General features: G+C 39.4%; 1 protein-coding gene across 2 annotated transcripts in view; it reads left to right on the top strand.

Moving 5' to 3' along the window:
• Window positions 1–21,486, top strand: part of NSD3 (nuclear receptor binding SET domain protein 3) — a 76,308-nt gene that overhangs the window by 21,317 nt on the left and 33,505 nt on the right. For both annotated transcript variants that reach the window (XM_088152121.1, XM_088152122.1), the window contains exons 4-13: window positions 95–254; window positions 1,810–1,961; window positions 4,763–5,275; window positions 6,781–6,907; window positions 9,352–9,452; window positions 11,686–11,731; window positions 13,198–13,328; window positions 15,437–15,565; window positions 19,286–19,412; window positions 21,168–21,365. In XM_088152121.1, coding sequence (XP_088008247.1) covers window positions 95–254; window positions 1,810–1,961; window positions 4,763–5,275; window positions 6,781–6,907; window positions 9,352–9,452; window positions 11,686–11,731; window positions 13,198–13,328; window positions 15,437–15,565; window positions 19,286–19,412; window positions 21,168–21,365 — 1,684 coding nt within the window. The remainder of the gene's footprint in view (window positions 1–94; window positions 255–1,809; window positions 1,962–4,762; window positions 5,276–6,780; window positions 6,908–9,351; window positions 9,453–11,685; window positions 11,732–13,197; window positions 13,329–15,436; window positions 15,566–19,285; window positions 19,413–21,167; window positions 21,366–21,486) is intronic.

Genomic DNA, 21,486 nt, shown 5'->3' on the forward strand with positions numbered 1-21,486 from the left:
ATCTATAACATATAATGCTCTGCATTAGAATGTCTGATTTGTAACAACACCTTTTCACTTTCATGTGACGCATTTTTTTATCATTTTCATGTAGGCACAGCAGATTGCTTCTTCTCTTTCCACACAAGAAGCAAGTGATAGCAAGTTTGAAGTGGGAGATCTCGTCTGGTCCAAAGTGGGGACATATCCTTGGTGGCCCTGCATGGTTTCAAGAGATCCTCAACTCGAAGTTCATACTAAAATTAACACACGAGGTCAGTAAATAAAAACTTCTGGGCTGTTATTTCGAAAAAAATTTGAACAGCTGACTTGCTTAACTATTCTGTTATGCCTTTGTTAGAGTTCAAAAAGTAAGTCTGAATAACTTTCGCAGGTGATATGTACAATAAATAATAACACAAATAATGTGATGCCTATCATTACAGTTAAGTAGAGGAACAGAAAATATTTTGAACGAATTTGTTCTAGCTGAGCCAAAATCTGAAACCTCTTGTTCCAGGTTTTAGCTGAGACAAATCCTAGATGGTCTTGCAGGATGAATAGGGCAAAACTGGGTGGCTAGCCCCCCTCTTACTTCCTCATCTGCATGGCCTGTATGACAACCTGCTCACTCCTGTCACCTTAGTGCCTTCTTTTCCTTTCTTCCTCCATTGCTGCTGCATGTCACTGATGGCTTTTCCTGCTCCCTCCTCTCCTACACCATACTCCAAAACTGTATACAGATCAAATATGCAAGTTCTAGATCCAGGTCTGGGTGGAACACATACATTTAGTCTGAGAGTAGGTCACCAAAATCTGTTTCCTTGCTCAGGACAGTCCATGAATGCAACATTTTGCACATCCCTAACGTTAAGTGTACTTGGCAAGCTGCTATATTGGATTTCAAAACAAAAGACTTCTGGTAGATCCTAATTCTTGAGCACAGCACATCTGAGGCAGCTACTTCAAGTGGAGATACCTAGTTGGCAGCTGATTGGCCACACCAGTGTTTCTCAACCTTGGCAACTTTAAGATATGTGGACTTCAACTCCCAGAATTCCCCAGCCAGCACTGGCTGAAAAATTGTCCACAGGATAATTTATAGAGGAAAATAAAAAGAAGCAGCCCATTGTGTTGCAGCTAACTTAGATTTTGCAGGCTGTATAGAAGAGTCTATACTTCTACAGTGCCCTACTTTAGTTCTGGAACAAAAGCTCCAATGCCAACTTCATTATAAAGACTGATAATTTTTTAAAGGTTCAGTTTGTACAGCAGAATGAACTTCTGATTGCCTAGAGACTCTAACACAGTATATTGGCCCTTGGCTCAAAGCAGGGCTGGGCGACACACTACTCCTTTTTTGTGGGCCTTGGAGTAAATAACTTAACATATACAACATATTGTCCTAAAGCCAAATAAACCTCAGAAAAATATCTCCTTGTCTGTACTCCTTTGTATGGTTAACCTTGGGTCTGGTTTGGTCCTGAGCTACATAATTCAAAATGGGCAGATCAGATCAAGAATCTGATTAAATTAAACCAAGAGAAGACATACAGTCCAAAACAATTGCATTCTTGGTTCCTTACATTCTTTCTCCACATGCATACACCAGCATACATATGCATACTTACGCACATACATAGAGTATGACATTACAAAGGTCACTGTTGTACTGATGGTTAACATTTTTGAGTTTTAGTTAAAAAGGAATGTTTTGAGCTTGCTGTACAGCTCAGAAAGGTGTGACAATATATTTATTCCCCAGAATGAAGATTTGAGTGGTGGAATTTCTTAGCAAAATGCTTTCTTTCTGTTTTGCTTTCTCTCCAGGTGCACGAGAATATCATGTTCAGTTCTTTAGCAACCAGCCTGAAAGGGCTTGGGTACATGAAAAGCGGGTACGAGAATATAAAGGACGTAAACAGTATGATCAGCTGGTAGCAGAAGCTGCTAAGCAAGCCAATCACTCTGAAAAACAGAAGGTATGTACAGCCTGAAATGACAGTTTCTTTTAGCAGCAAGTTTCATACAAACCCAGATATGGGTGGGTTTGTTTGTTTATATAAAACTTGCCAGTCAAGGTAGCAAATTACTGTTTGGGTTTGCACTCTCGGAGAAGACAGATAATACCATCAGCCCTTAAGGCAAAAGAAACAAAGGGAACTTGATGTGATAATGGTCCACTCTGCCTCTAACCATGCAAAAATTGTGCATTGACACGCATAATTTTCTGTATCAGCATTATGGACAAAATACAGGAGTCTCACAAAATTTTCTGTATCATTATTTTGAGAGTTTTAGCTGAAAAAGCAATACAGTATTTTAAAATGCTTGAAACTTTGAAAAATATGAAGAAAGGAAGAATTAAGCTATTTTCATCCTACTTAATATGGCACCCCAAAAGGGCTAAAGCATCCTTCTAGATAAGTTGGGATCTAACTGCAGATAAACAGTAATTACTGACTCTGCATTTGTGATCCCTGTTTTACTTCTTTGCTATTCTGGAAGATACAAAAAATCTTGAATGTTTGCTGTTTTGTTTAATCTTAATTTTTCAGACACATGTTCTGTATATAGTCATTTAAAATTTTACATACTGTATTTTTCCATCTATAACATGCCCCCATGTACAAGACGACCCCCACTTTTCCAACCCAAAATTAAGAAATCAATATTTTAAAGATAAAACGGAACACATTTTTATTTAGTAATTAGGTAACATTTACCTGATACACTCAGTGGGAGGAGGTCCAAACTCTTTCTCTGCAGCTCTATTTCCATACTCTTGCATAACTGATTGCATTCAGTCACGAGTGAAACTCCCGATAGCTTGTCTCTGCAAACAGACTCCCTCCAATTGGTTTGTTCAGCATCAGCTGATGTCAGTTACATAAGGCTCGTGATTGGAGGAAGCTTGTTTGCAGAGACAACGTATGGGCAGTTTTGCAACCGCGCGGTTCTCTCCTTGGCTTACTTCCTTACATAAGACGCCCTTCAATTTTTAATGTAACGATTTTAGAAAAAAGTATCATCTTATAGACGGAAAAATACGGTAAGTGTTTGAGAGCCAGTGTGATCTAGTGGTTAAGGTACTAGACTAGGTGTGGGGAAACCCAGGTTCTAGTCCTCTAGTAGGCACAGATACCAGCTGGGTGACCTTGGGACACTTATTCCCTCTCAGCCCCAATCAGTGTCAGGCTCTGTGATGAGCTAGGTGAAAAATAAAACTCCTTGTTGCATCATGCCTTGATAACATTTATTTATTTGTTTGTTCTATTATTTCAATTTATGTAGCCACTTACATATGACTCTGAGCAGAGTCATATTGTTGCTGTGTGAATTGAAGAAAGCACAGTGCAAAACAGGTAGATCCTCCAACCAAGCTAGGATGTTAGGAATAAGAACAGTAACATACATGTGTGTACTATTAATATGTTGTTTGAGGTACCAGTATAGTAACACCTGTACATAAATGCATAGTGACACCATGGATGGAATACTTTGTAAAGTTCTGGTTGTCACATGACAAAAAGCATATTGTAGAAATAGAAATATGAGGAATGATTACAGCAAATTGGCTTCTTGCAGCAGAGACAGGTAAAGGGGGACATGATATAGATGTATATAATCAGTGGTGGTGTTGAAAAATGTGTCATCCATTGGCTTTAAACACCAGGAGATTCAGGACTGAGAGAAGCCTTTACCCAATGCATAGTTAAAATGTGGAATTTGTGGCCATCAGAGGTGGTAAAGGCCACCTATTTAGATAGTTTTAAATGAGGAATAGGCAGATCTTTGGACAATCATGCTGCCAATGTCCACTTTTCCTGATGGTTGTATACTGCTTCCTGAATCACACGAAGCATTCCTTAAGCACCAGCTCTTTGGAAGTAATAGTGGGAGAGACCTGTTGCCATCTTGTCCCTGCTTCTGAGCTCCCTGGATGTATCTGATTGGGCAATGTATGACATAAAGCACTAGACTGGATGAAGACCTGGCCTAATTCTTCTGTTTTTATTATGAGCTGGTTGAAAAGTACACGCTTGAATCTGGAGTAGAAGTGAGCAGCCTGTAGCCTTCTGTAGAACATGTAGAATCACGCTGCTGCAATTTGACAGCAGTCTATTGAACAATGATGGCACATCCTCCATGGGAAATCAAATAAAGTTATTATAGTAAGATTTTGATAGGCTTAATATTTAAAAATACAACATGCCTTGTTCAATAACATGGAAGAAAATACTGTAGGCCAAAAAAAGTTGTTTGAAAACTTAGGCTGTTTACTTATCAGCAACATTGCTGGTTGCTCTTCTGTTAAATAATGTGTCTCTATAGTTGTCCAAGCCTACTCTAGACGTTATCAAAGAATAATTATGCAATTGTTCAGATTACTTGAATTGTCAAGTAATATGAGGGAAGCACAATAAACTTTGGGTGGCCTTAACACTTTATGCCAACTAGTATTAGCTTGCAAAACATTTTGAACTCTGTTGACCTTTTTTGTTAATGTGTTCCTTTTTTTTTCCTCCATGAAGTAGTCTGGCTATGTTGTTAGCCAAGAAAAATTCAGAATCTGTACCATAGTCAGATGTTGAGAAGGGAGTGATGCTTTAAATAAGCTGCTTTAAGCTGACAGATTCTCATAAATTTTGCTGCAACAGGCTGACATGGCTGTCTCTCTGGAAAGCTTTGACATGGTAACTGAAGCCAAATGTGTTATCAGTTGGGCATGTTTTGTAAGTGGGAATGAATAAATGCAAAACCTGTCTTTTTCCCTCCTAAGATTCGCAAACCAAGGCCGCAGAGAGAACGTGCACAGTGGGATATTGGCATTGCCCATGCTGAGAAAGCACTAAAAATGACTCGGGAAGAGAGGATAGAACAGTACACATTCATCTACGTAGATAAAGAGCCAGAGGAGGTGTCATCAAAAGCCAAAAGGACTGTCATGCCTAAGACAGAGGCTAAAAAGAATCGCAAAATTAAACCATCGCCAAACTCTCAGCCAGAACAGACCAGTGATGTTTTGGCCTCACCTTCCCCACCCAAAACTGAGGTCCGGAGGCATAGTCAGAGGAGACAGTCTAGTGCAGATGAAGAAGCTCCTCCTGTGAAAATACAGTGGAAAACTGCTGCGGCTAGAAAGTCCTTACCAGCGTCAATAACCATGCACAAGGGAACATTGGACCTTCAAAAATGTAATATGTCTCCAGTTGTTAAAATTGAACAAGTTTTTGCTCTTCAGAATGCTGCTGGGAATGGAAAATTCATTGATCAGTTTGTTTACTCTACAAAGGTAAAGAAACAGACATTTCTCTTAAGGAATATTTGTGCAAAGAATCACAAGATTTTACATTGCAATCCTACTAATAACTACTTGGAAGTAAGTCCCACTGAGTTTAGTAGAATTTACTGTGAGATGAGCATTTTTCAACAGCTTTCTTACCTGTGCACTTTCAGATTGCAAACAGTATAAAATTTTGGTGTGAAGTACTTTGACCCTAACATGTCAAGAATAACATTCACTCATCCTATATTCAGGGTACTTGCTTCCAGGAATAATATGTCATGTGAAATTGGTCACTGTTCAGTATGAGTTGCTAGATAGCATCCAGAGAGATGGCAACTTTGTCCCTGCGCCCTGTTTAATTGTTTATCAGGTACTATTATTGTCTTCTTTTGAGTAAATATGTGTGGACAACTATTCACTGAAAAACCATGGTAATTAGAGCAGAATTCTTTACCTGCTGTCTTTGGCCAATCTGTTAACACATTCCTATTTCAGAAGAGTAATTTGCAAAGCCAGGAGAATTTAGATCAGCTTCTTTAATGTTAAATCACAACTAACTGTTATGCTTTCTCAGGTTAAATTAACCTGTTCTGCTGTTTTGTATGGTCATAGGTATGAGTTTTCCCAGGTGGGAAAGTGTTTGGAAAGTTAAAAAAAAACTTGTGTGTGTATGTGTATATATATGTATGGAATTCTGTAATCATCTGGATGGATGACCCCAAGTGCAAGAAGAGTTGGAAAATTGCTTCAAGGATACCACAGATGTATTATATTCTAATGCTACTATATGCACTCTCTAGTATGCATGAGTATTTTCTTACACATTGTATGTACGTATTGTCCTTGCATGCACATACGTGGAGCTATCTGTCTACCATCTCAGCGGGCTTTTGAGCAAACAAAAACAATTTCCTATAATGTCTAGGCTTATATTTTTGCAGTTGGTGGAGGGCCCCCCTTTCTTTCCCAGTCTCAGGCTTATGAGCTCATTCACTCTTTCAAGTCTTTTCAGTCTTGAATCCCCCTGTCCATTTGCACTTAACAGTCTTTATTTTAGCTTCCATCCTCCTTGTCATCATCTTTCTTTTATGTCCTTGTTTTTGTTTCTTCTTTCTTAATATTCAAAGTCCAGAGTACTTCTCCTAGAATATCATGAAAATTCAGGCAAGGAAGCCAGGCAGAGAGGTGCCTCGTATGTGGTAGCATTGGAAATGCTAGGATGCTGTTTGGGGTGGATGGGAGAACTGCTTGAAACCTCATCCCCAAGAATTTAAGGGGAAGATCTTCAGCATTCCCTTTCAGTGTTGTTTTACACTTCAAGAATCTCCTCTCTTCAAAAGAATCAGGATTTTCTTCACATTTTATGGATGTCTTTGTTTTATGCACACCATTCTGAATGTGTGTGTGCATGTGTACATGTAACTGTGCTAAACATTTTTTTAAAAAATCTTTTTTTTTATAGAGACCATAATTTAGAAATACTCAAAACTTTTTCTTTTCATTTGTAATAGGGTATAGGAAACAAACCAGAAATAATCATCAAGGGGCATGACAAAGTCACTTCTGTCTCCATCCAGCGAAATGAGAGAGCCTCATTACAAAGTGCACCCTCTCCAGAAACATCTTCTGGGTTGGCAAGTAGGTAAAGTTTGTGGCTCCTGGTTTAAGGCCAAATAAATCAGCAGTTTTCCAAGGGCACAGTATTAGATGAAAACTAAAGAAAAGGCTCCAGCTGACCTTGGTTGATTGCTAAGCTGGGTCTCACCTGGTTGATATGGACTAGAAGACCATGAGGGAAACCCAGGGCCAAAGGCTAGACTGGGTAGTCTGAAAAAGGTCTCTGAAGAAGACCATGGCAAGCCAATTCTCTACTGTGGTCCATGGAGTTATTAGAAGTTGAGCTTGACTAGAATGAGATTTGGCACCACATCATAAGTATAGATGAACTGCAGTAGAGTTGTTGCTCATGTAAACAGCAGAGTGAAGCGGGTGCAATAGGCTTTCAAATTTATTGTCTGGCCACAGTTTAAAGAATTGGGGATTTTAGCCACAAGTCTTTAAATTGATGGAATACACATTTTAAAATTTGCAGAATTATATCATAGACTTCCTTCAAAGAATGTAGGACAATCATCCTGTGAAGTAGCAGGTTTCCAGGGATGCTGTTATACTACTCTATTACAGGAAAAATTATGAAATATCTTATAACACCTTAAACTATCTTCTGTTTATTACACTGTGAGCTTTTGTTCAAGGTGCATCTGATGAATTGTTTCCACACTGACAAAAGCTTACACAATAATAAATTTCCTCCTCCCTTTTGAGGTAGGGCGGTTTTGAGATATCAAGAGACTCCAATCCTCTTTTATTTTTTATTTAATACTTCATTTAGAACTGCAGCTGCAGAAACATAAAGGAAAGCAGTAATTAGAAAATAGCTCAGTCCAGATTGTAAAAATAGCCTACTAGAGATTGTCTCCTGTGCTTTGATTATTTATCGATAATCAGCGCCCACTTTTGAACTAAAAATGCTAAGAATTTAACTTCAGTCCTCAAACACACACAAAAATTGCAATTAATTGTATTTGCTTCCTGCGGGGAAGAAATAACTATCAGCAATGTTTCTGCATATCCATCCAGAGGAGGGAATTGCCTGTTCCTCAGTTAACATGGACAAATGGAAGAAGCAAACATGGGCTGACCTTTTTGCAAATGGAAGAGCTCCCTCAAATCACCTCCTGCTTGGAGTCCCATGTGATCATCTGTTTCATGTGTCACCTTCCCTCTCTCTTTCGTTTTAAATGAAGTGAATCTAGTTTTAATCTGAAATTGTAGATGAGAAAGACTCATCTGAAGCTTATTCATTTGCAGCATACTCAGACCAGCATTTTCTTAAATGAACAGGAGTTGCTCGAGGGCACACAGCTGTATTCTGAAGCTACTTCTAGTCATTTATGGTTGAGTAATGCAAAGAGAGAGAGAGTCCCAATTAACTGGGTGTTTCTTTTGTGACACTGATTTTTGGAGGGTGGGAGGAGGAAACCTTTGGTGTACCAGGGTGGGTTAAGAGTGTTGACAAAATTCGATTGTCAAGGTGTTTGTAATTAATAAGTTTCCAAGGTACTGTTTTCATGACTTATCACTAGAAGAATCTAGTGGTCTACACATTAATGTGGTGTAAGAGGCATATTCTTTTAGAAGAAAGACTCAAGGCTGCATTAAGTAGCACCCTCCAACTTCCTTCCTTGACCCAGTCTTTCTTCTGCCTTCGTAATAAATGGAAAGGACCACTATCTGATGAATAGGTTTAGGGAGAATTTGCAGGTAAGAAAATTCTCCAATCCATATGAATTCCCTAAAGCACTGTTTCTCAACCTTGGCAACTTTAAGATGTGTGGGCTTCAACTCCCAAAATTCCCCAGCCAGCATGGCTGACTGGGGAATTCTGGGAGTTGAAGCCCACGCATCTTAAAGTTGCCAAGGTTGAGAAACACTGCCATAAAGGTTAGGATCCTCATTTTTGCTATGAAAGCTCCATCCTATATTATATGAAGTAGATGTTTGGCCTGAAGCACATACATTTTAGGTATGCTAAAATTAAGAATTGTCAGTAAACTTCTTTGGAGTTAGTCTGTTACTATGCAGCATTTCCTCTTTATTTCCTGCAAGGTTTTTAATATAAGTTAGACACTAAGAATTGTTTAAGACATTTTGAGTGAATTGGCTATTTAGATAACATGAAGATATGCCTCCTGGATAGGCAAATAGAAATGAAATTCAGAACATATTAACATCTTTGATGGAGTTGATTTTAAAAGTTCTGAATGTGAGCCCCTCCCTAATAATTTGAATTCTAGAATTCCCCTTTATCTTCATATTAAAGCTGGTCTTTTCCCGAACTCAGGACTCTGCCTGAAGCACTGAGATGTATTGCCTGCAGCCAGAACGTCAGCTGGCAGATTAAAGTCTATGCACTCAAAGAAGAATATAGAGAAATCAGGACTTTGCTATTGAACATCATCCCTCATTGAGGAAAGAGACAGAGAGAGACTCCTGTAATGGAAACCATTCTCTTCCCTCAGGTTCTGTAGAAAAGAAGCAACAGAGAAGATCAATACGAACTCGCTCAGAGTCTGAGAAATCCACTGAGGTTGTGCCAAAGAAGAAGATCAAAAAGGAGCAGGTTGGCTTCCTCCATGTAGAGAGTTAAAATATATTGTAGTCATACCTGTTGTCACTTTTATATTGATGCCTTTTTATTTAAACCCCACCTACCCTCTCTATTTTTTTTTCAACTGGTGTTTTTTATTTTTTTTGGACTCTCCTTCTTGAGATCCATCCCTTAATAAACACTGCTGGTCAACTAGTTTCCACTGACAGCATCATTCATACTTTGGAGACATGAGAACATAGACCTCCTCATGAATTTGATCCTTGTTTCTGTTACAAGCGGTGTGATGTTACGTTTCAGTGAGTTCTCTGGATTCGCTATCCACTTTGTTTGCATCTTAGTATAGCTGCTGAAGTATATGGAGGCTTACATTTGTGGCTTTGTTTTTGTTGTCCTTTTTGCTTTCCAAGAAAGTCAGACGGATTAGATACTCTTGAAAAGTGGTCCTAAGCATGGTCATGTTTTGAAGGCAGACGCCTTCCTGCTGATAGCGAGCAGGAAGGAGCATAACTATGGGGTGCTTTTTGTCTCGTAAGAAGAACCAACATGTACAGGGTATTCCTTTTGGATATGGACCTCCAAGGTGTACATTGCTTTTTGAAATAGCCAGTTGCAAGTGGAGAAGAATAGGCAAGTTGCATCATTGTGCCACCCATGCTGTCTGTGGATTATGCATGTTTCGAGAAGGTTATTACATTTTGGTTTCCTTCAACCATTTTGGTATGCTCCTTTTTTAAAATTTAAAGGGAATTCATTTTGGAATACAAAGTATAGCACATTTCCCTAACGCAGCCCAAATCATTTGAAAAGATGGCAACTTCTAATAAACGTTAAACATGTTTCATATGTTTTTGTTTTCGTTTTTGTTGTTGCTGTTCACTATGAAGCTAAAAGTTTTCGATTTAAATACCAGTTCGTTATTCCAGCTTTTAGCTTGGCTTTGCTATTCCTGCACAACTCTTCCTGGATTGGATTTCCAAAATTGTGAATTTAAAGGAAGAAGATTTCAGCACATTTAAAAAAAAAAAACTCATTCCCCAAGTAATCTTTGCTTGCTTTATACTATGTAACTAATTAAATCAACATAGTATATTGTACTGGTGTTTTTCAGGAAAACATATAGGAAAGCTTATTGATCAGAGAAGCACTGTACTGCATAAGCTTGAATATGTTATATGTTCAGAAAGGCATACTGATATTTTAGGATTCAACAACCATATTTGTTCATATCAGTGACTTTCCAAATTCTGTTTCCTTTCAATTTTAAAATTATAACTGGAATATTAATTTCAACTGAGAAACACAATGTTAATTCTGTTACAAGTGAGTGGTAGCAAAATACAAGTGATTGTCTAGATTTTATATTTGTATTATCAATTGTATCCTATACAAATCCTTCTATTGTATGTTTTTATCCATTGTACAATGAAATAAAATATTTTTCAAAAATTATAGAATAATCCTTAATAAATATTTGAGATGTGTTTCTTAACCTGCATATGTAATCACATTATGGAGAAACTTTATTTTCTTTTATTTTCAAATTACGGTTTTTAGCCTAAAAGCAAGACTTTTAGCAAAGAAGCTGCTTGCCACTACCAAATTCACAACTTGGGTGTTCCCCTGCAGAAAACCACCTCTCAATGTAAGATCCAAGACACTGAATACAAGGGCCTGGAAGTGTTTTCGCAAGGTCACCAACTTGTCTACCCAAGCGCTGTGTCGACGTTGCTTCCAGCTGTATAGAGGCCTGCAATGCATTTGCTCGGCTTCCTTCTCCCTTCTGCCTTTGCAGCACTCTATACAGAGGAATAGCCCATGTCCTCAGAAGCACTTGCTTTAAAACGGGGCCGTAAGTTAAATGTCATTTGGAACTTGAGTGTCCTGCTTCTCTCTCCTTTTGTAGCTATCGTGATTTTTTTTTTTTCCTCTAGCACAGGTCTTGGTAGCTCACCCTACCCCACCCCCTTAATTGATTCTTGGACAAAAATAAAGCCTTCCAGTCACTTCATACACACGTTGAATGATTTGAAGTAAACAGAGACCTGATTTGTCATCTTGTTTAGGGAAGGCAGTCTCAATTAAATTCGTAAAAGAGAGGTATATATTTGGGTTGCGGGTGGGGGAAACAAACCTTAAATGTGATTCCTTATATACTAACTGCTTGCACTGAATATACATTTCCTCCTTTGTACTAGGGAACAAGAAATTCCTCTATTAACTACTCATTTTCCTGTCTAAACAGGTAGAGACAGCCCCACAGGCAGCAGTGAAGACTGGATTACAAAAAGGTGAGTGTGGCTTTATTTCTTGTTGTTTAAAGCATTGATATCTTGTTCCTCAGTCTTTAAGGCTTCCTGACAGACTTATAAATTAATATTCTTGATATAGTGCCTAATAAGTATAGTTTATTGTCATGCTCTTGAGAGAGAATTGAAATGGTTACTAGGAAAATTGGGTTGGGGTTCTTAGACTTCTGTCCTCATCTCAAAACATGTTTTTCTTCATTAATACCATAGATCAGTGTTTCTCAACCTTGGCAGCTTTCAGGTGGGTGGACTTCAACTCCCAGAATTCCTCAGCCAGCCTTGCTGGCTGGGAAATTCTGGGAGTTGAAGTCCACCCATCTGAAGGTTGCCAAGGTTGAGAAATCCTGCCATAGATCAAAGAGTTTCTTGCTTGCTGATCTCTATAACTGCTACCCCTCAATAACCAGGTCATATCAAAAGGCAGTGAAGCAGAATCTCTGACCAAGCAGGCTTGAAAATGTTCAAAATGAAACCACAAAACATCCTCTCTTAATCTCCATCAAGAATGATGACTAGAGTGAGTCCTAGCCTTTGGTGTGGAACAAGTGGATTGTTGGCTACACAACAGATTTCATTTCTTCTGAAAGACTGTAGGCTTAGGGTTCTTCCACTCTAGTTGTAAGTAATTTATGATCTCATGTGGAGCTTCAGATTCAAGGGTAGAGGGGCTGGTCTTCAGGTCTGCTTCAAGTAGTTCTTTGGATTCCAGCCTTTGTCATACATCCTGTCCAAATATAGGCTATGATGGGAAGAGCTAGGAGAAAGTTTTGTTTCTACCTCCTTCCTCCAGATTTCTGTCATCACTGACACAAAGCATTTCTGTTTGCCTCCTCCAAGATGCCATAATAACACCATTCAGATCTAGGTATAGAAGGATGTTTGATTTCATGTTAGTTTAATAATGTCTATTCAGGACTAATTGCTCCTGAAATTGCATTTTATATACACAAAGGGATAAGGAGCACTAAGTGTATCAAAATGAAACATCCCAACAAACCACAGATCAGTGCATGCTTGGCTCTTCAGCCTTTTAAAAAATGCTATAAAAAGTATATTATGATTAAGCATGACTGTCCCAATTCTGGCTTTTGGACTCTGTTTTTGAAATAGTTTATTCCAGTGTGTTTTTAATTGTGTGATTGCTTTTAGTTCTTATATTGTAAGTTGCCTTGGGAGGATTTTAATAGGGAAAATAAGATATAAATGAACAGAAGATATATTGTATATCCCCTACCAACAGCTAATAGCTTTGTTGCATTGGAAAAGTCCTGCTTTTAAAATGGTAGATTAGTTTACTCTTACAAAAAACTAGAAGAGTTGTACATTTTAAAAGCTTTTAAATCAAGTATGCAATTTGGCCAGTTTTCTTGGCATTGATCTTAACTTTCTTTCAGTAGTTTATATATCTGAGAGATATTTTAGGATTAATTCTAGTGTATTGTGTTAAGGTGCCAGTGAGATTTCAGATTCTTGTAAACCTCTAAAGAAAAGAAGTCGTGCCTCCACAGATGTAGAATTGGCTAACTCAGCTTACAGAGATACCTCTGATTCTGATTCAAGAGGACTTAATGATTTACAGGTAAATGGTTGGTATTTCTTCATGGGCCACGGCTTTGAAGTGGACTTCTTTGAATATGTTTTTTTTGCAAACACAATTGTAAACAATGTGACAATTGTAAATAATGTACAAAAATGCAACATTTTGACAATAAACAGGTTGTTGTTATCAGGCAAGTGCAAACGATGTTGATTTAAGTGTAGATGGGTCACATTACTGTTCCTTCCTTGAGATCTATGGAATTCTACATTCAAGGTCTTACTGTTTGGTGGTCTTTTCTCTGCATTGAAAAAACAAAATACTGAAAAAAGTGGAATTGCATAAAATCCTGCTGCAGACAAGGCTGGGAACAAACATGAAAATTATAGCTTTTGAAGCCAATAACTACAAAAGGAAGATTGGACAAACAATCAAAATGGAAATAGCTGGCCCAGAAAACTTAGAGCAGTTAACTGATCACTGTTTGCACTGGCTTGATGATGTCAGTTGGGTTAGGGTTGAAATACTGCATTTTTCTACATTGTTTACAATTCTGTTTTACATTTAAAATCTTGATTTTTATGGGGCAGAAAATAGCCAAGAAAGATTCAAATAAGAGAAACCTTAGAGTATTTTATTTTCAGGTTGGCAGAGACAGAAAATAGTTTGGGGAGGCCTGTGGGCAGCAATGTCTCTATCTTTACTTCCCCATATTTTAATGATAACAAGCTTTTTATTTCTTAATATTTAAAATTCATTCTTCATAGCAGAAGTGCATGAAAATAAAATGGTGGCCTGCAACTGCTTACCAGCTGTACTCCCCAGAATTCCTCTAGGTCTCATCTGAAGCCAGGATGCCTGAGAAATTTAAGATGGTGGGCTGCTGAGAGACTTTTGGGGGGGACATCCTCCCACCAAAAAGGAAGAGAAGGAAGTGATTGACAACCACTGCCTGATAAGGGATAGCAGCAAAGCAGTTTGGGCTAGAGATTTAGGAGAGAGTTGAGAATAACCCAGGGAAGTGCTGTAAGGAAATTAATAGTTCTTGGGGAAACCCAGCAGGGTGAGAGGAAGGGTAGAGAGAATACAGATAGTCCTCATTGAATGACCACTCGTTCAACTTATGTCAGTGCTGAACAAGGGGACTTATGACAAGTCCTCATAGTTGTGGCCATTGCAGCATCCCCACAGCCATGTGATCACGATTCAAGCCCTTGGTAACTGGCTCACAATTATGATGGTCGCAGCATCCCATGGTCACGTGATTGCCATTTGTGACTTTCACTGCCAGCATCTGAAAGCAAAGTCAATGGGGAAGCTGGCAGGAAGTCACAAATGGCGATCACATGATGTCATACTTAATGACTGCACAGGATTTGCTTAACAACCACAACCGGGAGTGCTGGAACTGCCATCGTAAGTCAGTGTAGTCATGTGACATCACGCTTTATGATCATGTCACTTAGCAAAGGAATTGCCAGTCCCTACTGTTAAGCGAGGACTCTGTAGAAGGCAACAGGAGTCTGTGAATGAGTCTTCCAGTGAAAGAGGTATCTTATGATCTTACGCACCACTTCTCGCTGTAGACATTTGTAATAATGACACTTTCACTCAACTTTCCAAGTGAAACCACGATCACACAGTGATCAGAAGCTGCATATAAAGAAGGCAAAATAGAAGTGAATGCTTTCAACTTAAATCATTTGTTTGATACTTTTTCAAGAGTGTAGAAATGCTGCCTGCAGAACTTAGCATTTTTTTTTTAAAAAAAAGCTCAGCTGGCTACTTATTTTTGGAAAATGCCCCTTGTGATTACACCATAGTAAATATTTCCCTTATGCCCCCCCCCTCCAAAATTGGTAGAATGAATTTTGCAAAGAAAGAGGTATGTCTGTTGAAACAGGATGAAGATTTTCTTATTAAAGAAATGTATTCATCTTTCTGCAAATTTCTTTCCTAGGGTAGATGAGATTACACCAGGGACACGATTTTAATTGACCTAAGTCAAAGCTCAAAGATGTCACGGAAAATAGCATATTATGTAATTAGCTGTTTTCTCCGTTAATTAACAGGATTCACATTGACCCTTGTTCATAGAGCTCTTCTAAAAAATACGAAGTATGAAAATGACTGTGCATGCTTTATTTTAGGGTAGTTTTGGAAAGCAGTCCGATAGCCCATCAGCCACAGCAGATGCTGATGCTTCCGACGTACAGTCTGTGGACTCCAGTTTGTCAAGAAGAGGTTCTGGGGCAAGTAAGAGAGACACTGTTTGTCAGGTAAGTGAAAAGTGTAAATCGGCAAATAAATTATGCCTACACTCCTGGTTAGCTATTTAATTTCTGTTGAATCAGCTTTACCAAAAGGTAAAATAATAATAAAAACACTGTAGGTTGCATTTAATTGCATTTGTCTCCTTAAAAGCCCTTAGTTTAAAGTGCTTTTACAGGTTACCCATATTACTCTTTCTGTTAAGGGTGTTTTGTTGTTTTATTAGTCCAATCACATTCAGGTCTACTCAGAAATAAGTGTGATTGTTTATCTTTTGTTTGCTTGTTTCGTTCTTGCCTTCACTCAAGACGTGGCTCCACCTGAATTGGACTGATCCTTTCTCTGGTTTACTCACTATATCCCTATCCATATTTCACATTTATTTCTTCTTGCTTGCTTGCTTCACTGGAAAAGAAAATTAGTTGTTTTTTTTTTTTTCACCTGTTAGTTTTAAGATGCCTTCTACAGGAAAATAGACTGCATCAACCTTAACTAAACTGACCAACCAATAAGGAAAATGTCTTATATGGCATTGAAAGAAGAATAATTGCTCCCTTAAATGCAGGAAAGGGAAGCTGACCATAACAGCAAATGCTAACATTCACTCTGACTCTCTGCTTGTTAATACTAACCTCCAGCTTTTTCCAAAAGCTCTCCAAGAAATGTTCCTGAGATGTTTTCGGGATGTTTATGATCCTCCCCCTCATTGGGTATCCACTGATTTTTCTTGGCTATCCCCATCATCCTGGTTCTGACTAACCCAGAGAGTCGTCCTGCCCCTTCCCGACAATGGAGGACATTCCTGGAAGTCCTTATGGATTTGGAAGAGTAAGAAGAGGGATGGGGAGGGCAGTCCCTCAAACTCAACACATTGCCTTACTCAGCAGTTATCAGCCACAGCCAGGCTGCTCAGATCATCATTTAGGTTCAATTTTTCCAGCAGTGTGTTACTCCCATGGTTCTCTCTCTTGATTATCTGCTGCCATCTAGTGACAAGCTTTCATCCCCCAGATCAGACTTTCCTTGTTCACCCACACACAGTTTAGAGCAGTGTTTCTCAAACTTGGCAACTTGAAAGTGCGTGCTGGCTGGGGAATTCTGGGAGTTGAAGTCCACACATCTTCAAGTCACCGAGATTGAGAAACACTGGTTTAGAGGGTCAGTTCTTTTGTAAGAATAAGTGAGCAATTAGCACAAAACTAAAAGTAAAATGAGTTTGCAAACAGAAAAAGAAAAGATTTTCAAAGTCTTTTTGTTCTGCTGAGCTTAAATATAAGGACAAAACAAAAAATATATAGTTAGGATGATAAGGTCCTTCTTCTAGTTCACTTCTCCATTTTTCATGTAATGGGTGGGGAAGTCGTCAAACTTCAAACAGTCATACACGTTTTTTGCTGAAAACAAAAAAATGAACTGGTGATTTATGGATTTGATTATTAGAAAGGGAAAAATATGGGAAGAAGGGAATTATGATGTAACCTTAAAAAGGGAGGATAGATGATAAATTTATTTATAACTGCTAGAAAGAAGATTGGAAGCTGATCCTTTATATCTTTCCTCTATTTACTTTTTTTTACTTATTCACTTGCTCTGCTTGCTTGCTTGCTTCTTTTTCTTTTCTTTAAATTTATATTGTAGGTTTGCTTTTATTATTGTATAAAATCCCTTAATAAACATGATTTTTTAAAAAAGAAAAGAAACAATCACACACAGGAGAAAATAGCAAACAATTATGTGCCAGTCTACTCTAGGGCCCAAAGGCTTTGAGGGCATTCCTGTAATGGTATGAGGGAAAGACCTTGGGAAGTCAGACCGGTTTATCAGATGAGAGTCAGCATATCCTGCAGCTGGATAGTGGGTAGGGCAAGAGGCTGAGAAGGGACCCTCCCTAGTTTCTCGGGCTGTAAAGGGGACGGGGGGAGAATTGCAGTTTCAGATTTGCAAGATTGATGTCGACCTCGTGGGATAAACCAAATAGGAATCACAACCAGATGAGCTAATTCTACTTTATTGTAAAGCTCCATTGACAGAATCTTGCAAGTCTGAAAGTACAACTTCCCCCCCTCCCCATCTCCTTTACAGCCCAAGAAACTAGGGAAGGTCTCTTCTAAGCCTCTTCCCCACCCACTATCCAGCTGCAGGCTACGCTGTCTCTCATCTGACCATTCCCTAGGCAGCGTCTCTTGGTCTGGTATCCCAAGGTCTTTCCCACATACCATTGCAATTCCTGAATGCAAGGTGGGGGCAATTATCTCTCTGGCAGGAGTGAATTCCATAAAGCGGGAGCCACCTTGTCTCCTGGTCCAAACCCCTTCCCCCTTAACCTCCCATGGGTCTGGGATTTGGTGCAGACCCTCCCTTAGCTTTTGAACAGGACCTGCAAAACCATCCTTGGCAAGGCATTCTCTGCTGTATCCCATAGGTTTTAGACGTGATAACTCACCACTTTGAATTTGGCCTGGAAGCCTTCTGGCAGTTACTACAGCACCACAATATAGGTACTATCCTGTAGTCATGGTTCTCCCTAACTAGTAGCCTGGCTGCTTCATTCTGTACAAGGTGTAGCTTTTGAGGCTACTTCAAAGACTGATTTGGGGTAGGATCTTTCAGCTTGTCCAAAAGTTGTATTAATTACCACAGCAAACGCTGGTATCTTTGAAGGTACCGTGATCTGATGCCCCTGCAGTAGTCTTCTCTAGAGTGATTGACCTTAAACCAATGTTAGCCAAACTTGGCCACTTTAAGATGAGTGGACTTCAACTCCCAGAATGGCTGGCTGGGGAATTCTGGGAGTTGAAGTCCACTCATCTTAAAGTGGCCAAGTTTGAACAACACTGCCTTAAACACAGCAGTGCTACTGTTAGAGAAAGCCCTCCAGATCAGCCATTAAGAATCCCATCAGGTTTTGTTTTTTTTAAAGGTTTCCTCTCTCTCTTTGATATCTGTCTGAGCTTCCTTACTGTGAAGCGGAAGATTTACTACAAAATGTGGACTTGAAATATTTGATTCTTTTAGACAAAGCCTGACACATTTTATAAAGCGTATAGACTCCACATTTTTATTGCAGTCTCATTTATTACAGCAGTAACTGTAATTTACTGCAGCAGTTGAGGTACTGAAATTAAAAGTTCTCTTTCAGAGCAAAGCACATTTGCGCTAACTTTAAGAATTTGCCTCGGTTTAACGTGTTAAGTGTTATCAGGTTGGGTTGGATTGGTCATTAGGAGGTTCTTGTCTGGAGGCTTAAATTATCCTTTATGTTCAACTAGAATGCCACTGAATTTTTTTTAGCTGTACCTATTTGCTAGATCTTTGTGCATCACAATATTACTTCTACATGCATAGCACCTCCTTGCAGGCTTTCTCCTAGAGAAGCTGGGCTACCATGTGCCTGCCAAAGAATACCAATTTTCCCACATACAGTACTTAAGAAGAGTGAAAAGCAGTGAACAATTTAATTGGAAATAGCAATTAGAAAGTACATGACACCCTTGGGTTACACTGAGGAGGCTAGCCCTGCTTTTGTTCCATGGTTGGTGCTTTTCCATCAGTGCGTCTTGACCCTTTTTTTATTGTGAGATGTACCAATGTCTGAAAAGCATTGCTATAGCAAAGGAACCTTGAAAATAGTAGTGATCAACGTGAAAATACTTAGCTTTTCTACTTGCTTGAATTAAAAACTTGATTAGTTTATTTGGATGCTCATATTATTATTTTTTTCTTTTAAGATCTGTGAAAGCACGGGTGAGTCTCTAATATCCTGCGAAGGTGAATGCTACAGGGTCTTCCATACAGAATGCCTAGGGTTGAGCTCGCAGCCTGATGGAAAATTTATCTGCCTGGAGTGCAAAAATGGTAAATGAGTGAATTATTTTTGCCTTGGGAAGGTGGCTAGAATGCCAAAAGCTCTGAACACTACTAAATAGGATCAGTTCGGGCTTTGGAAAGCCGGTTAACCAACAACTAATTCTTGCTCGCTTTCCCTCTCAAAATGCATTCAAATTTAAGGTTTCAAACCTAAACCACCTTCTGCAGCGTGACAGTTAAGGTCATTTGTGTTTCAGCACTGCGTTTAAGCATGAATTTGATTTGATACCTATTTTTACTGTTGATCTCCATTCTGGACATCAGTCCTCTTGTTTTCCTTCACGCTGGATAGCTAGAGAAAGTGGCATGATAGCCTGAGCTTTCTTAGCCTCTGGCAAGCGGAGAGGAACACACAGTTGGGTCCTCTCACTGTCATCTACGTTTGAAAATGTCTTCCATGATTTACTGTCACCGTTCTAAGTTCAGCATCAAGCCCCTACCAACCACTCTCATCTAAGAAACCTGGATTTTCATACTCTTATTAGGCCAAATGATTGAAAGGAAAGAAAGGTTAAGTTACAGAATATTGGAAGTGGGGTTTATATACTTGAACCTTTAATCACTATGCTGATGATACCCAATTGTATAATTTGACCCTGGCCCAGCCAAGTGAGGCTATCAAGGTTTGGTCCCAGTTTGGGCTGGGAGGAACCATCTCCAATTCATTCCTACCAAGACGAAGTAGCTGTGGGTGTTTGAACCACCCAGATCTGGAGATATTCTGTCTTTGACCTTGGATGGGTTTGCACTTCTCCCTTCAAAGTTGATACGTAATTTGAGGGTCTTCCTGGACTTGCAGCTCCTGCTTGAAGAGCAAGCGTCAGCTGTGGCTACGAAGACCTTTGCACAATTCCATTTGGTGTGCCATTTGCACCCTTTCCTAGATCAGGGGGCCCTTCAGTCACTCATGCCCAAGTCACCTCACAGCTTGGCTACTGCAGTGCTCTTTATATGGGGCTGTCCTTGAAGACCACCCAGAAACTTCAACTGGTCCAGAATACAGCAGCATGAGCAATAATGGGCATGCCTCAGTATGCCTAGGTAACACCTCTGCTTCGCAAGCTGCCCTGGTGGCTGATTTATTTCCGGGTATGATTCAAAGTGCTAGTTGTTACTATAAAGCCCTATATGGCATAGGGCCTGGTCACTTAAGAGACCACCTGTCTCTGGTAACATCTGCCCAACCAATTTGATTCTGCAGGGTTGGCACCCACTGGGTTCCTTCGATTAAAGTGTCATTTCTCAGGACCCTAGAAGTAGCCTTCTCTGTAGCAGTGCCTGCCCTCTGGAATGAGATTCTTCCTAAGATGCAGATGGATCCCACTCTGCTGTTGTTTAGAAGAGCCATGAAGAACTGGCTCTTCACTCAGGCCTTCGGCAAGGGAGAGCAAGACCCTTCACTTCATTGTGCATGCCATCTTTCTTTCTTTGTTTTACTGTAATTTCTCTTGTTGTGAGCCACCCAGAGTCATTGAGAATCGCATGGCATACAAGTGTAATAAATTATTATTATTATTATTACTCAGTTGGAATGTTAGAATCTTTCTGAGATTAGGATCTCAGAAAGATCCTCTTTCTGACTGCCTTCTGACACAAGGAAGAGGTTGACCTCTACTTGCCGGATATGGAAGGATTTTTGCTCGGTTCTTGCCCCGTAATAGTATGCCAACAGCCATTCAGGTTCCCAGGCTAAAAGAATTCCATTGTATTCCAGCTGAACCTTGACATTTCTCCTTTTCAAAGGGCAGCATATATGTTTTTCCTGCAAACGTCCTGGCAAAGATGTGAAACGCTGCTCTGTCAACACGTGTGGCAAATTTTACCATGAAGCCTGTGTCCGCAAGTTTGCTACAGCCGTTTTTGAATCCCGGGGATTCCGTTGCCCTCAGCATTGCTGCACCGCGTGCTCTATGGACAAAGATATTCATAAAGCAAGTAAAGGTAAGAAAAGAGCAGGATAATTCATATTGTGAGGCATTATAATGAAAGCTCCAAATACTTTCTGTATACATTGCTTATCTTTGTAGTGGAATTATTGCTAAGAGCTGGGAAAGGAGACTGC

Source organism: Python bivittatus, unplaced genomic scaffold (genome assembly GCF_059951505.1).
Source record: "Python bivittatus isolate LINGU-HERP-01145 unplaced genomic scaffold, Pbiv_v1 ctg000680_np1212, whole genome shotgun sequence".
NCBI classification, from domain to species: Eukaryota; Metazoa; Chordata; class Lepidosauria; order Squamata; family Pythonidae; genus Python; species Python bivittatus.